The sequence below is a fragment of the Pan paniscus genome, chromosome 8 (assembly GCF_029289425.2).
Source record: "Pan paniscus chromosome 8, NHGRI_mPanPan1-v2.0_pri, whole genome shotgun sequence".
In the NCBI taxonomy this organism is placed as follows: Eukaryota; Metazoa; Chordata; class Mammalia; order Primates; family Hominidae; genus Pan; species Pan paniscus.
The window spans coordinates 129,908,760-129,924,083 of NC_073257.2; the positions used below are offsets into that span (position 1 = coordinate 129,908,760).

The window sequence follows — 15,324 nt, forward strand, 5'->3', positions numbered from 1 at the left end:
TGACACCTGAAACTTACAAAAACCAAATAAACATCATGAAATCAAATTTAATTAAGTTTAGAGTTCTTATACATTTTTAAAAGTCTTCATGTCTCTATTAAAGGTTGTAATTAAACAATAGAAAATTAATTATAATAGTGGATGTGTATTTCTGAAGAGCTTAAATTGTTTGGTAAGCTTTATTAATGATTATAAACTTGTTTACAAATATAATTTCACTCATCTCTGAAATATAGCCATCTCTAGGGTAGAAGTTGGCAGCAGTAGTTCACAGCAACTCAATAACATACTCCAACGCAACTCAGAGAATACTCTAAAGGCAAGAGCTGAGCAATTGGAATTACTAACCTCTCTTTCTGTAGCACCTAAATTTCTTTTGAGTTTTCCCAACACCTGGCTAGAGCCAAAATTATTTAGTTTTACTGGTGAAATCAGAAATTATGACTTAAAATTTCTTAAGCCAGAATAAGAAAATAACATATTTTTGCCCCCGGGGAAAGCAAATAAACAAACAAACCAAATGAGCTAAATAGAATCTGGGATTGCATTATAATAAGGAAATGACTTCCTATAGAATGTTTTCCTTTTTTGATTATATTAAGAGAATAAAAATATGACAGTGGAGTCAAAGATATGGTTGGCTTATAGTGAAAAATAATGGCAATTACATAAGATCTGGGATCAAAGTGCTTCTCCCAAAATGTTTATTGTTTTACAGTTTTAAAAATTCTTTTGACTAATTCTAAGATATACATGGACAACAATTTAAAAGGGAAAGGATTGCGTGTGTAAGGACAACATACCAGAATTGAAGAGAGTTACTTTTTAAAAAATTATCCTATGACTAATGATACATCCGGAAATGTTTGGTACAATTCCAAAATCGAAGTCTTGGGAAAATAATGTATTTTAGAAGGAAAATGCTGAACATTCTAATTTTAAACTGTTAACAATGCCTACAGCAATGAATAAGAATGCTTTGACCAGAAAGTTAAAATAGTCAATATTTATTCCCCATGAGTAGAGGATTTCACAGATGAAAATATTTACTACATGTTGCCCCTTTCAGTCCCATAAAGAATAAGTCCCATAAGGAGACCTATTCCAGACATTGGGGGAGATTTTCCCTTTGGACAAAGGCATCTCTAAAATCACATCTTGCAAATCTGTTGCAGAACAATTATAATGCTCTCATGTTTAAATAGCCCACTGGGTCAAGCGTGTTAATGCTCCCATGTACATTATGTAATGGATATTAATTATTTTCCAGATGGAGATTCAGAAACATAAGGACAACAAGAAACTTCCCCAAGGTATCATTATAGTCTTTAGACTTCAGACACACACCACACCTCAAATATATACACAACTGAAAGGTATGTAAAATTCATATATATGTACATACGACAAAGCCCCAGAGTTATATTGGAGATACATAGATAGATGATAGATAGATAGATAGATAGATAGATCAATCTCCGTGTAATCGGTTGAAAAGTGAAAGAGTATTTGGCAAATTGACTTGAAATTATTATGGCAATGAACTGGCATTTGGGGATTTTTGGTGATTGTTTTGTTTTGTTTTCATCACTGGACTGATCAATTTCTCTTCTGGGATTGGGCAGTGTGTGGATACATTTTGTGATGCCCAAGAAGTAACATGGTATGTAGTGTAAAGAGCTCTAGTCAGCAGCCTGGGTCTTAATCCCAGGGCTGCCTATTACTAGCTACATGTCTTTAGGGAAGTCATTTTTCTTCTTTGGGCTGTCTTGTAAAATGAGACTTTTATAGCAGCCACCAAAGGATCCTCTAACATTTAAAGATTCTACATAGTATATCCACAACGCAAAGAAGCAAATTGCATTATAATTATCTAACTGAATTTGGTCAATATACTAAAGCAGATTTCCTTTTTATGTAACATATTAATAAAGAATTCTCTAATTCAGGAGAAAAAATTATTTTTTAAGATGTCCTGACAGCTCTGTCTCCCAAATGAAGGTAATTAATGATCACAGAAAGCAAGTGAATATAAGTTTTATTAATAGGCTCTGCATGAGGCAATTGACACCAACAGCTCAAGATTTGGAAGAAATTGCATGTATGTGCAAGAGGTTTTGAGCAGCCTTGAACTTTTTAATTGTAGTAATAAACATAACTTCTATCTGTATTATTTGTAGCTTTTTTGAACTGTGAAAATATGCTGAGATTGGTAAGAATTTACGGAGCAAAATACACATTTGCATATAAGAAGGTTTTGTATGGGAACATCTTTCAATTTCCTTTTCATAGTATCATAGTATTCCATTGTATAATTTTTATTCCTACAACAAAATGCATATTAATGCATAGAACACGAATTGATTTACTTTAACTGGTATATGGCATTGGGTGAGATGAATAAGCCCCATTTGATCTTTTCTCCTTCCAAAGGACATTTAAGTTATTTCCACTTTTTCAATTATCATAAACAATGCTGCATAAACATCTATATATCTCCTATGCACATATGCAGGGGTTTGTTTTGGTAATTGATGATGAAATTATTGGGAGTCTGTGAATGAGAGTATGGAACACCCATGGGTCTGAGTATTAGACTTGAATTCTAATCCTGGTTTTACAAACTAAGGAGTTATAGACCTGGCAAGCCATATTCTGTCTGTGCCTCAGGGACTCCTTCCAAATCCAGAATTCTCAAACTCCTTTTGTTATATTTACTGAGAAGCAGAGATTATTGCTATTGGAAGAAGATTTTGTGACTACTTTGGTATTTGTCTTCAAATTTCAATTGTCTCATCATCATGAGTCTTTCGGAAATCTTCCAGAACATTGCTGCTTCTACAGATTTAGGTGCGGGTTAATAAGGGCTGGAGAGTTTTGATTATTCCTGAAGGCAATGATTAGCAGAGTTATATAAACTTATCATATTTGTACTTTGTAAACATCTGCTAAATTTTTTATGTTCAATTAAAATCCAAGACAGGGGTATTTTTTAAACAAAGAATGGGGGATTCAAATTATAATATTTCTAGGACGGCCTGGAATCCATAAAATTTCTGGGATAATATTTCTGGAAATACATTCATGTAGAGAGCATTAAACTGGTGGGCGGATGGCAAAAACATTTTGTGGTGGTGGTTTTTTCCCCCATGTGAGATCTACTGTTCTCTGCCTTTCTACTTATTTGATCTATGTTAAAAAAAGTAAAGGGCTTTTGTTGTGTTTTGTTTTATTTGTTATATTTTGTGTGTTTGATATAAAGCCTGGGGGAAAATGACATTTTGAAAGATAGATCCAACTCTTCTTGTTCCAGGGCCAGATTTTAAACATTTCTCCTAAAGCAACTTTCAACTGACCTGAACAATATTTTAGTCCATCTGGATATCTGATCATAAAAGCACTTTGGGCTTAGAACTGTATGCTTATCTTTTACACATTCTGGGTTAGGTCACCTTCAGTGCACCTATAGGTTGTTGCCAGTATGTATTATAATCATTTTCTGGTTATTGGAATGATCATGGCTGATCTGTACAGCCAAAACTGAGCATAAGATGTTGCTTAGCAATGTATACCTAAAGGAGGTACCTCCTTTCAGGAATTATGTAGTATAGTGGACAGAAATCTTCTGGCTTAAAAAACTAATGTTGTATATGACCTTGAGCAACTTAAAGTCCTCTTCCAGAAAACAGTGAATTTTACATTTCTTCTCTCTCCACACTTGGATCTTGGGTTATCCAGAGTGGCTTCCCAATAGATTCAAATCAATGAGAAAATGCATTTTACTGTTTTTTTTTTATCAAGTTTATGCAAGATGAGAAGGTATATGGATTGTGCAATTTGTGCCCATAACTGTGTTCTTTTAACACAGGAAAATTAAGGAAGTTTTTCAAAGAACCCTATTCCGAGTAAGAAATGTGTTGCATGAATTTCTAAGGTAGGTTTTGCCCAGATCACCTTTATAATTTTGATGGTCTTCATTTTCCTTTCTGTCTACACTTGGACATTGGAAAAAAAAATGGAGCAAGCTAGCTTTGTAAAAGTGAAGTCTTCTGAATTAGGCACCTCAGGAATCAAGGGCTTGTAACGCTTTCTGAAACAAGATTTGCTGCAAAGTTCCTTGGATGGAGACACTGAACACTGTTGAGTATTTACCCTGTGGTAGATTTTTGTCCCCGGGCACTAATAACAGTGTGACCTTGGGCAAATTGTGTAAACCTTCCAAATTTAGGTTTCCTCATCTGCAAAGTGGGTTGTTGGGAAGATTAAATAGGGGAATCAGGTAAAAGTGCAGAGAGGGCCTGACACATAGGAAGTGCTCAAAAGATGCTTGTTGCTGTTGGCTTGATGATGTGTCCCTTCTTTTCCAAGTACTTACTTTCCTCCTATCTGAAGGCAAAGGCTACACAGCAATTGGTCTGGACTGTTCCTCACCAAATAATTAAGGATCCTGAGCTGTGGCAGGTGCCCCTGTAACCCAGCAATGGAGACCCTGAGTTATTTTTGTTTCAAGCCAAACTCAATGTTATTGGATACTCTTTTTCTAAACAAAAGTAACATAGAATAAGCCCTTAATAGTATTTCAAACCTTCTTTTAAAATTCAATAATGACTTTCTAGGTATCATTTTAACAACTTTATAAAAATGAATCAGATCCTTGAGTTGAAGAAAAATAACTCCTTACATTATATACCTATACGTAGCAAAATTAGAAATTTATGTAGTAGATCATATACCAGGTAGTATTTTAATATTCTAGATTTTCACTTCAGAGAGAATTATGATAAATTTAAAAACAAAAATATAACGTCCTGTGAATCTTACAACAAACATTCTGCTAACCAGTGTATCCATACTCTCCTTCCCTTTCCTCTCCCTCTCCTCCTTTCCCCTCCCCTTTTCCCCTTTCCCCTCCCTTCCCTTCCCCTTCCCCTTCTCCTTCTTCTCCTTCTCCTCCTTCTTCTCCTTCTCCTTCTCCTCCTTTTCCTTCCTTCCTTCCTTCCTTCCTTCCAACAGAAATGTATTTCTCACAAGTCTGGAGATGGGAAGTCAAAGACCAAAGTACCAGCAGAATGGTTGTCTAGTGAGGGCCCTCTTCCTCCTAGATGACAGTCTTTGCACTGTGTCCTCAAGGGTAGAAGGAATGAGCCAGCTCTCTGGGGTCTCTTTTATAAAAGTGCTAATCCCAGTCAAGAGGGCTCTGCCAGGGGCCCTGCCTCCCAATATTATCACCTTGGTGCTAACCAGTATTTTCTAACTTCCATTTGCTACTCTAATGTTAACTCTGTTATCTCAATTTTAATAATAATAATAGCTGACATTTGCTGATGACATGCCTTACACTGCATTCATTAACATCTCAATCTCATTTAATTTGAAAGAGATAAAGCAACAGCCAATACACACATTACCACTTTTTTTCCTATCCTGTTACAAAGGAGATGAGGTTGTGGGAGAACTCTCTTTAGGCATTGCTCACATCAGGACACTTGAAAAACAGATCCTTCATATCCTTTGGACAACTCTTGTACTTCAGTTGGCTTTAAGCATTATCAGAGCATCCTTGACATGATGCCAGGTCCTAACACCGCTTCAGTGAAAGCGCAGAGACAAGCAAAAGATAATTGATCTATTTTGTGCCACATGGCATACTCGATGAGCAGCAACATATACTGTGGTGTTTGGCCTCCATAAACTGCAGAGAAATTGAAACATATTAATAAACTTTATGCATGGACAAAGGGTGACCTAGGATATCACTGAACTCTTCTGCCTTCATAACCAAATGTCAAAATGCTAATAGTCTGTTCCTTGTGGAAAAATGTTGAGTTTTCATTCAGGAGATCAGGACTTACACACTAACTCAACCTACAGTAGACACTTGCTAGAGAATAAAACACAATAATGCATGTAAAATCGTTCTGTAAACTGTAAAGAATTTTACAAATATGAAATTTTATTATGGTTTTAGTCTTGTATCTATTAAATGTATACCTATTAGCATGCACACTTTTTTCTTCTAGCATCAAATGTTGCTTAAAATAACAGTGGAACATTTAAAAGCAAGAGAATTCTAATTTACCATCATTCAAATTATGTTAAATCCAACTCAACTTTATAAGCTAAGGAACATGTGAAGGATAAATAAAAATTTGATAGTTAAGAAGATAAATATATGCAGATAAATTATGTGATGAGTCAAATTGATTATTACAGGACAATATACTGTATTAATAAAACAGACTAAATTTAAATGTATTGTGCAATGGCAAACCTAGTGCCTTCTTGGAAAAACATGCCTTAACAAGCTCATGTGGTTGCAAGGTTGATAATATCTTGATAATAACTTATGTTTTTCTTATTCCTAGTAATTGCTGGCCTCCTTATGACCTTCCGTCTAGTTTCAGGCAGTAGCTAGGAGAGCTAGACTAACTGCTCCAGAGAAGTGAGGCCAAGGCATGCAACAGAGTCACTTCTCAGCTTTTCCATTTCAAAGTAGACAATAGGGGAAGATATAACAAAAGCCAAAATTTATGCAGTAAAGAAAAAATTGGGGAAGAATGCAATTAATGAAAGACCTACACTACACAAGGATTTCACTGGACGAAGTGAAGAATAGGGAGCTTGTAAAGAAGATCAAGATAGTTGGACAGGTGGAATGTCTCCAAGACCTTTCCACTCGCCTCCCCACTTGTTGAGCATGGGAGCTGGGCAAATGGATGATAGACCATCCAGATAAATTTTGGCATCTAAAAGTAAATGTCACTTGCATCTTGTTTCTCAAGAAGGACCTTGAAAGTAAGCAAAGTCCTAGAGCTCCCTAATCCCATGCACCACATTGGCTTGGAGCAGCAACAGTAGCAGTAGAATAGCAGAGCAGGGGGACTCAAGGCCAAGATGGTCTTGTTACAGGCAATTCCCTGAGCCTCCTTCCATCCGAGAGGTACCTGAGAACCTCTAAAAATTTCATTTCCCCCTGAAAGGTGAGAAAGTGACTGAGAGAGGGCTGATAAACTAGGGTCCTCCAGGTCGGGATTGGGGAAATTCAGAATATACATGGATAAAGAACCAGGGACTGGCCATGATAGGACCTACACCTATTACTTCATATGACTTGCTAATAGGAGTCAATGCTGACAGCCATAGACCCTCCTGGGCTTCTCCCTGGGGCCTCAATTTCAGTCCAGCGTTAAGAACTTAGTTTTGGTCTCAGGGAGAAGGATAGGGAGATGGAAATTTTACCTGAGTTTAAAAACCTGAATTTATGCAGATATGACATTTTCTGGATACATTTTGACAAGAGTAGAACTAGGGGAATCAAAATAGAGATTATGTTGAGTAACAGGGAAATAGAGTTACAGTTCTTGCCTATCATCTGAGTATATGGACTGAAATACTGTACCTGCTACATACATTGTAAGCAAAGTGAGGTCATGGCCAGAGCCCAATGGTTTGAGGAGCCTTCTATGATGTGATGAGATGGTCTTGGGTCCCCTATATGATTAGCTTGTGGTGGTACATTAGGACTAAATGTTCCAAATGCATTAACATAAAGCTGAAGTGATGTCCTTAGTGAACTTGGTCTTAAAAATTAAGAGCATTTTGGTTGGGTGACCTACCAACAACATACAGGGAAAAGATACAGGATCTTGGTTGATTCTCACTGCAGTAGACATTGATTTTGTGGTGTAGCAGCTTGTAAAATTAATGCAAATTTGAGATGAACTAATAAAAATATAGTTCATGAAGGTGCCCCACTACTTGCCCTACCTCTCCTCTCCTGTTACAGTAGATCACCCGTCTTTGTTCCCATCTGAGGACTCAGGTAATGGACTTCATCTCTTCTTGTCTTCTCAGGGATTTTGCATCTGCCATTATCCTTTCTCCCTCCTGTATCCTCAGTCATTTTCTTCTCTACTGGATCAATGTCATCAACATACAAATATTATCTAGTATTTCTCATATTAAAAAAAAACTTAACTTGCACATACACCCCTGTACCTCCTCCAGCTACCTTTCTGTTTCTTTTTAGAGCAAAACTTATTGAATGAAAGACTTGTTCATATTTACTTTCTCTTTCTGCTCTTTTTCTCTCGAACATACATCAATCAGATTTTTGTCGTCACCCCTCTATGGCTACACATTGTCACAGTCCATATCTTATTTGGCCAATTAGCAGCACCTCACACAGTTTGTTGCTTATTTTTTTATGGATTAGGTAAAATGAGTGTTTACATTTATAAAGCAGGACATCTTAGGAGAACTCCAAGGTTTGGATTGATGGCCTGTTCTATTGTAATATTTTGTATATTATAGTTTAGTGTCATTATGATTCATGGTGATAAGTAGTAAAGACTTAACCCCAAAGCTGGCTTACTATGCTTATTTAATGTATTTTTTTCAATTATATTTAAAATATATTTTCTATTCATTCAATGCATCCACTATAAAATTTATTAGATAACTTGAATGAGCTGCTTCTCCAAAAAGCATGATCGCTAAAGAGCACTCTTAGTTTACTAGCTGTAACAAGGGATTTGAAGCTGGGACTTCAGGCATAAATATTTGAGTCTTGGAACTTTTCTCTGGTTTTGTGATATATATAGTAACCTACAATTTTATACACATAATATGTAATATTAACATACTATATGTAATTTCTGTGTTTAGTATTGTAAACTTCTTAGAAACATAAATACATTGTGGTATACATTGTGTACTATTATAAATATAATTCATAAATATATACCATAATCACAAACAATATATACTAATTATTATGTTATAGGCATATATAGTTAATATGTTGAATTTTATACATATGTATATAATTTCTATATTCTTTGGCTGCAGGAACCTGAGACTCATACCAGTTAATTTGTTTAGAATGGTTTTGTTATATTGATATATGTGGAGCAAATTAGAGGTATGGAATTTCATGGATATTTAAGCCTAGGAGTCAGTCCTGGGCTAGGTGTCCTGGAGTTTAGCGGGAGTTTGAGGGGTCTTGGCAGCAGGAATTCACGGCTTATACAGGTAATCCACTCCTGACGTGCCTCGCTCCTTCTCCCTATGTCTCCATCTCCTCACTGTCACCTAGTGCTCTGTATTTTGGCTCTCCCTCCCAGCCCCTGCCTACTCCTGTTCTGCTTCCTCCTCGTAATGCTCCTTCTTCTTGCCAGGATTTCTTGTGGCACTGACTTACAGCTTTTAGCCTTAACTTCCATGATTGAGAGGAAGCATCAGCTTTTCTTGAGGCAGGACATATCATAGCAGCTCTGGCTCCGTGACCTGTGGTTGGGTGGAGGGAGAGAGCTAGGGCTCTGAGATCTGCATAGGATTTCCCTTTACTTAGGGATGTGGGCAGGACCAGTTCACGTGAATGGAGCTGTGGTAGGCAGATGTGATGACTGACATATAAAACATATTAAAACACAGTCATTGAAAGCTTCTGATGTGGTTCAAATTTCAGGGTCAATCTTCATTTAAGAACAAAAATACATTCTACTCAGTTTAAATGAAATACAGTGTTCAAAATCACTAAGTATAAGCTTTTATAACATAGATGTTGTATGATAGAAGCACATATCACTCCATTTTTTCTATATTAATGTTTGTAGATTTTTTTCTTTAAATTGTTGGACTAATAATGACTTTGCAAATTATAATTGCTAATATTCTCTAGAGTGGAAGGCTTTTCAAATCACCTTCCACATTAATACCTATTTAAATTAAAAAAACTGAGTTGCATTTGGAATTTCTGGGTTTTTCTGTTTGTCATGCAAACATTCAGCTCTGTTCTTTTTATGATAATATGAAATAAAGTAGTTTCTCACAGTAACATTGTAAATCATTTGCTTTCTATTACGTGCAGCTGGTTTTGTTACTATAATGATTTTCTATGAGTGCATATTGCAGAACACATAAGATGCAATGTGATATTCCTTTACTCAGAATTTGTATGCAATTATTGTTTGCCCAAAAATAATGAGAAAATTTGGAAATATAGTAATTTATTGTAATACATTTCTTTTTAATATGTATCTACACTGAGGGAAAAAAATCTAACTTAAAAAAATGACATGCCATCTTTTTTTGTTACATAGACTAGAGTTTTCATCTCATGGAAAATTCAGAATCAAAATCAAAAACAGCTGAGGTAGTTAGTTGGGTGCCTTCCTTCAGCTTATTCAAAAGAATATAGGATGAACGGTAAGAATTAAGTAGACCACAAATTATTTTGGAGTATCTGGTTTATGTTATAAATAAATTTTTCACTGCTGGTTGTTTTTTGAAAAATATTGCCTGTATTTTTGATATTCATTCCTGTGATCTAATGTAAACTCTGTCCTACCAGTTTGGTGTATTGGTAGTTCATGACTAAACTTTTTTTATTACACTCATATGCTATAAATATTTCTCACTCTGCTCTTTTGAATCTCCCTAAATGGCAATAGTCTTTAAGACATGTCACGGAAAATGTTAAGAGAAATGTCCCACTTTTGTGTGGGTACATATTAATTTCACACCTTGAATGGAGCCTAGTTTCATCAATAATGAAGCATCTACTTTTCAGATGCTGAATTAAAAATTATTTTATTATTAAGAAGAAACAACAACAGCAACAACAAAAAGTAGAAGCAACAACAACAAAAACAGTCAAAATGAATTGTCACTGTGGCATCAATGTTTTGTTCCTTATTGGTCTTGACTAGAATTTTAAAAGACTTGATGGTAAATCCACATTTGTTTGTAGTTTAATGAAATCACAGTATGTTAGATTTTGGTTTTAAAGTATAAATGTTTGTGAACCTTTTCTTATATACTTAAAAAAAATACTCATATTTTCATTCCTAACTACAAAGGTACCATCACTAACATAGTGCATTGCATGTAATAGGGAAGACAGAAGATTACTAGTTATTGCCTGTGTGCCACATATACTAGTAGTGTGTTTAATTCTCACTACAATGTTCCGTTATTAGTCTCATTTCCTCAGTAGTTCCTGTGGCTCCATAGAAAGGAGCACAGAGTTTATAAGAGGGGGCAGAGTGGGGCAACATTGCACCAAGAAAAGGTTTCAGAGGCAAGAACTGATGGAGAGGGTGATCCCTTAGGAGTGAGACATCAGGTTGGGCGTGGTGGCCATCTGTAATCCCAGCACTTTGGGAGGCCCAGGCAGGCGGATCACTTGAGGTCAGGAGTTTGAGATCAGCCTGGCCAACATGGTGAAACCCATCTCTACTAAAAAAAAAAAAAAAAAAAAAAAAAAATACAAAAATTAGCTGGGCATGGGTCGGGTGCCTGTAATCCCAGCTACTTAGGAGACTGAAGGAGAAGAATCACTTGATCCTGGGAGGGGGAGGTTGCAGTTAGCCAAGATCATGCCACTGCACTTCAGCCTGGGCGACAGGGCAACACTTCATCTCAAAAAAAAAAAAAAAAAAAAAAAAAAAGGAGTGAGCCATCAGTGATGGAGAGGCCAGCATGATGCTCACTATGACCTAAGAACATATGGAACCAGCCAGAGCAGCCAAATGAAAAAGCAGCCCTCCACACTGCTGACAATTAAGTAACCAGTTACCCAAGAAGATCCCTTTTCCCTGGAAGTGTTAGGTCTCCAAAGGAAGTAGGGTCATCTCAAACCAAATATCCCCTCCACCTTCTGTCCCACTCCCATTTAAAGAGAAGACCACGCTACCTCCCCATTCCAAGTTCCTTGAGCCACACATCGAGGGTGAAGTAAGATTGGGCGAGTGCTTTCGAGAGGATATAAATTGAACTTTGTAAGCCTGAACAGATATGTATGTGTTTTAATTCCAGTGTGCTCAGAATATTATGAAACCTGTTGAAGATATTGTTAAGGGATGTGTCTACCATAAACCCTCTTAAAGAAAAAACAGAAAAATCTGTAGATCAAGTGAAAAGAAGTTTATTAGATCTGCAGAGTCTTAGTGGTACCTTAAAGTGAGGGAATGAGGAAAAGGTGCTGGGACCTTGGTTGGTTGTTTTAAGGTAGATATTGCAAGGCAGGGGCGGGAGTAACTGGATGAGCTTGGGCAGTGTGACATAATAGCTTTGATCAGTTTAAAGCAAGGTTAGGGGCTTGAAGTGAATCCTCTGAGGAAGTTGCTAGTCTTAATCTGTAAACTGTTTAGTTGACAGCTCACCTTCTAGAACTGGTTTATAGTACTCTCTTTCAGAACAGTCCTCGTCTAGATCAAGCAGCCATGTTATTTTGCTTGGTCTCAGTATTGTTGAACACAGGGAGAGAGAATTATTCCTGATCTCAGTACTGTTTTAACACAGGGACAAGAAATTATAAGAATTTTAGCTCTCAAATGAGAACAGCAGATTTGCCCAAATCAGTGCTAAAAGTGGTGATTGGACAAAAATAAAGCTCTTTTACATTTATACCCCCACTTCACTGAGGCTTTGAGATAAATAAATTACATTATTACCTTTATTTGGAATTGGAAGCTCAAAGAAGTTAAAAAATTGTCCAAGATCACAAAATGAATGAGTGGAGGAGTCAGAATTCAAACTCAGCTCTGTGTAAGGATAATCTGGATGAGATATTTGCTGCCCCGTTGATTACCTGTGTTGGTACAATCTAACTTTAAAGTCTTCCCTTCTCATCTCCCCCCACACCCACTACTCCAAGGAAAACTTAACCTTTTTTCTTAGCAGAGCTTTGATACAATTTATTTTTTCGTTAAGGGCTTAAAACAAAAACATGCCCTTGGCATGAAGCATGTTGGTACTTAATTACATACTCTCTTCCATAGTTCTTTGTCTCTTCTTTTCAAAAATATTGAGAAAAGCTGGAAGTGCTTCTTACACTTCTTTTGTATCTCCCAGCACTTAGAAATGCTAAGCACAGAGTAGAGGCCCAAATACTCCATTTAACTGGACTGAATATTTGCCAGTCCTCCAGTAACAATGTCTCCACTACAGAATTTTAGCTACTATTTAAGGCACAGTTGCTCTGCCAAATATTTGTTGTGAAGAATAAGCAAATATTTCCCAAAATGTTCAGGCAAGCATATTACCACTGCAAACACATTTTTCACTGTGAAGTTTTTCTCTTATTTTCATATTTTTATGTATGTGTGTGTGTGTGTGTGTGTGTGTGTATGTATATAGCGGTGTCTCAACTGCATCAGAAATAAAGATAAGACTACAGAAACAGAACAATTGGCATTTCAGTTCTATGTGTTAAAGATGGTTGTTTCAATCCCCTGACTGTAAAAACAAAGACAGCAACTCAGGAAATAGTGGAGATTGTCCTCATATATGTTTTTATTTAAAAAAAAATTCATCTCTTATATCACAGGGTATGGAATAGAAGTGGAGAAAGGTGGAGGGCATTTGTTTTCCTGAGAACGTTCTCTATAACCTTCCTGACCTCCACAGGCCACCTTCAGACTGCCCTTGTCTTATTCTTTAGCGCTACCACAAAGGGTCATGTAACTTGATTTTTCAGTTGGATAAAAATATTAGCAAGTGGGGACCTTACACAATGTTATTTCCTTAGGTTCCCACATTCATCTAAGGAGAGCCAGAGCTACCACCATTTTGATTAAAATGATTCGCTTTCAATAAGATTCTAAATTGTTTTAAGATGGCGGAACTGAGCACAGGTGGCCAGTGGTCACTGAGTGCTTTCAGTGGTTTAGACGATTCAGGAAACAGTGACAGACTACTGTCACCAGTTGGGTGGGGATCATGGTCTGTGTTTTCTTTGGGAAGGCAGAGAAGCAGGTAGAGGTGGCTTTAACCACTAGTAGTCGGTGTGTCGTCCCTGGTAAATACGTCGATACAAAAGGGGTATACACATTTCAGACTCGAAAAGCCATCTGTTCTATGCTTCCAGTGAAGATCAACTAGCAGAGTGAAATGGAAAACGAGGCAATTACTCTAGGCACAAATGCCTTGATTTGAAATTACCTAGATCATGTACGCTTGGTATTTTTGTGGTTGTCACTGAAACTAAAGCAATTCTCTGAATTATTTAGCAAACAACTTTATCCATTCGACTAAGTTAATAGACTCAATGTCAAACATCCAGGACATTCATAAAATATCCAGCTTTGCACGAGGATAATTTTCAAACCTTTGAGCCTGCAATGGGAATAGATTCTTCTACCTTGTGAGTGAAGTGTGCAGCCCTGGTGCTCAGAGGGGACCCCTCACCCCTCCTCCCCACTACCTCTTAAGTCTTCTCTTTTCTTTAGTCTTTCTTTTCTCCACCCACCCTCTCCTTCCTACACAAACTTATTTTGCTTTTCCTAGTTCAGAACGCTCTGAGTTATGTAGACAAAACATTTTATTGTTTGATTAAAAAAACTTCTTTTATTCAAGGTCACATTCAAGTTACTGCCTACAAAGTTGTTGTAGTTTTTCCTTACATATTTATACCACCTTTGGAGCTTCTATGTCTAAACTATATCCTTTAAGGAAATAAATTAAAATGAATTTCCCTGAATGGGCTTTGAGTGAGCAAGAACTTGTTATTGCAGAACCTCTAGGCCACTTGACTGTCACAACCTCCTCAGGTGGGATGGCTAAGAATGTTTAAATACAGAAGCTCTGCAGAGAAATTTCCTCTAACCATTTGATGCCTAAGAAAGAACGAACACCTAGTGTCTAAAGAATGTTACCTGTCCTTCAGCTCTTATCTCTGTTTGGTTTTCAGGGAGTTGGCTTCCAGCCTGATAACAGATCTCGCCCTTACCTCGTGACCTAGCCTTCTGGTACCAGGTCCCTGTTTTGTGCCTTCTCAGGGCCCACTTTCTCCTTTTGTCTTCTTGTTTTGACCTTGGTTCGTTAACGTCATTAACTCAGGCTACACAAACCTCTAGCAGAGGCCAGGCACACCCCTCAAGCATGAGGCTGCCCCTCCTGGTCTGGCTGCTGGAGCCCTGCTAACTGGGAACAGACACCCTCCCTTGGTTCCATCTTCCTCAGTAAACCAGAGTTGAGTTCAAGTAGGTTAAAGCATTACATTTGTAAATTTGTAAAGGATCAAGTTGTGAAAAGAACGGCAATCTTGTTCTTGGAGACTTTATTAGCCAGTAAATGGAATATGATACATTTATAGGAGTGAAGACCCAAGCTTTCTGAACTTCATTGAGCCAGAAAGATGTGTTTTATTTCATGGAGTTTATGGAATGACTACAGCATAGGTGAGCTTTTACACAGCACCACATTGACTTGAGGTAATCATAAAATAAAAATGGGCAAGGAGACCCTTCAGGTCGAAGTATAATTTATATATACATTTACCCAATCCAATGCAAAGACCCCATACCATATGCTTTTAAT

The 15,324-nt window shown here is 37.0% G+C and overlaps 1 protein-coding gene across 2 annotated transcripts in view; it reads left to right on the forward strand.

Moving 5' to 3' along the window:
- The window catches only part of LOC100970726 (protein CASC2, isoforms 1/2), a 164,913-nt gene that overhangs the window by 1,436 nt on the left and 148,153 nt on the right, over positions 1-15,324 (forward strand). For both annotated transcript variants that reach the window (XR_010113283.1, XM_003825636.5), the window contains exons 2-3: positions 1,271-1,376; positions 3,869-3,934. Coding sequence is in view for 1 of the 2 variants with exons in the window: in XM_003825636.5 (XP_003825684.2) it covers positions 1,271-1,376; positions 3,869-3,909 (147 nt within the window). In the remaining variant the exon portion in view is untranslated. The remainder of the gene's footprint in view (positions 1-1,270; positions 1,377-3,868; positions 3,935-15,324) is intronic.